An 881-nucleotide genomic window follows, 5' to 3' on the forward strand; every position below is an offset into this window, starting at 1 on the left:
GGTCTTTGAGGTGTCCAGACCTCCTTGGACAGCTCCTTTGGCCACATTCATGGCACTGGTCATCCCGCTGCACATGGTGTCCTTGGTGCCTGTGGCAATGTTTTGGGTCGTATTGAGCCCAGTTTGCACGGCTGCCTTGGCCATGTTTGCTGCCCCTGTCACTCCAGTAGACACTGCATCTTTGGTGCCCGTCAGGACAGTCTTGGTAGTGTTCAGACCAGTCTGAACAGTGCCCTTGGCCACATCCAGTGCGCCGGTAAGCCCTACGGACACAGTGTCTTTGGTGCCACTCAGGATGGTCTTGGTGGTATCCATGCCAGTCTGGACAGCTCCCTTGGCCACGTTCGCTGCACCTGTCACCCCAGCAGACACTGCGTCTTTGGTGCCTGTCAGGACAGTCTTGGTGGTGTCCATGCCAGTCTGGACGGTGCCCTTGGCCACACCCAGTGCGCCCGTGAGCCCAGTAGATAGGGTGTCTTTGGTGCCAGTCAGGACAGTCTTTGATGTGTCCATGCCAGTCTGGACAGCTCCTTTGACCACGTTTGCTGCACCTGTCACCCCTGCAGACACTGCGTCTTTGGTGCCTGTCAGGACAGTCTTGGTGGTGTCCATGCCAGTCTGGACGGTGCTCTTGGCCATGTTCATTGCCCCAGTGAGCCCAGTGGACACTGCATCTTTGGTGCCCGTCAGGATGGTCTTTGAGGTGTCCAGACCTCCTTGGACAGCTCCTTTGGCCACATTCATGGCACCAGTCACCCCACTGCACACGGTGTCCTTGGTACCTGTCAGGACGGTCTTGGTGGTGTCCAAGCCAGTCTGAACAGTGCCCTTGGCCATGTTCACTGCCCCTGTCACTCCAGTGGACACTGCATCCTTGGTGC

General features: G+C 57.8%; 1 protein-coding gene across 1 annotated transcript in view; it reads right to left on the reverse strand.

The window, feature by feature from the left end:
* PLIN4 (perilipin 4) overlaps positions 1-881 on the reverse strand; it is a 14,639-nt gene that overhangs the window by 7,767 nt on the left and 5,991 nt on the right. Inside the window, 1 exon segment of the mRNA XM_034657546.1 lies at positions 18-881. Coding sequence (XP_034513437.1) covers positions 18-881 — 864 coding nt within the window.

Source organism: Ailuropoda melanoleuca, chromosome 4, assembly GCF_002007445.2.
Source record: "Ailuropoda melanoleuca isolate Jingjing chromosome 4, ASM200744v2, whole genome shotgun sequence".
Taxonomy (NCBI): Eukaryota; Metazoa; Chordata; class Mammalia; order Carnivora; family Ursidae; genus Ailuropoda; species Ailuropoda melanoleuca.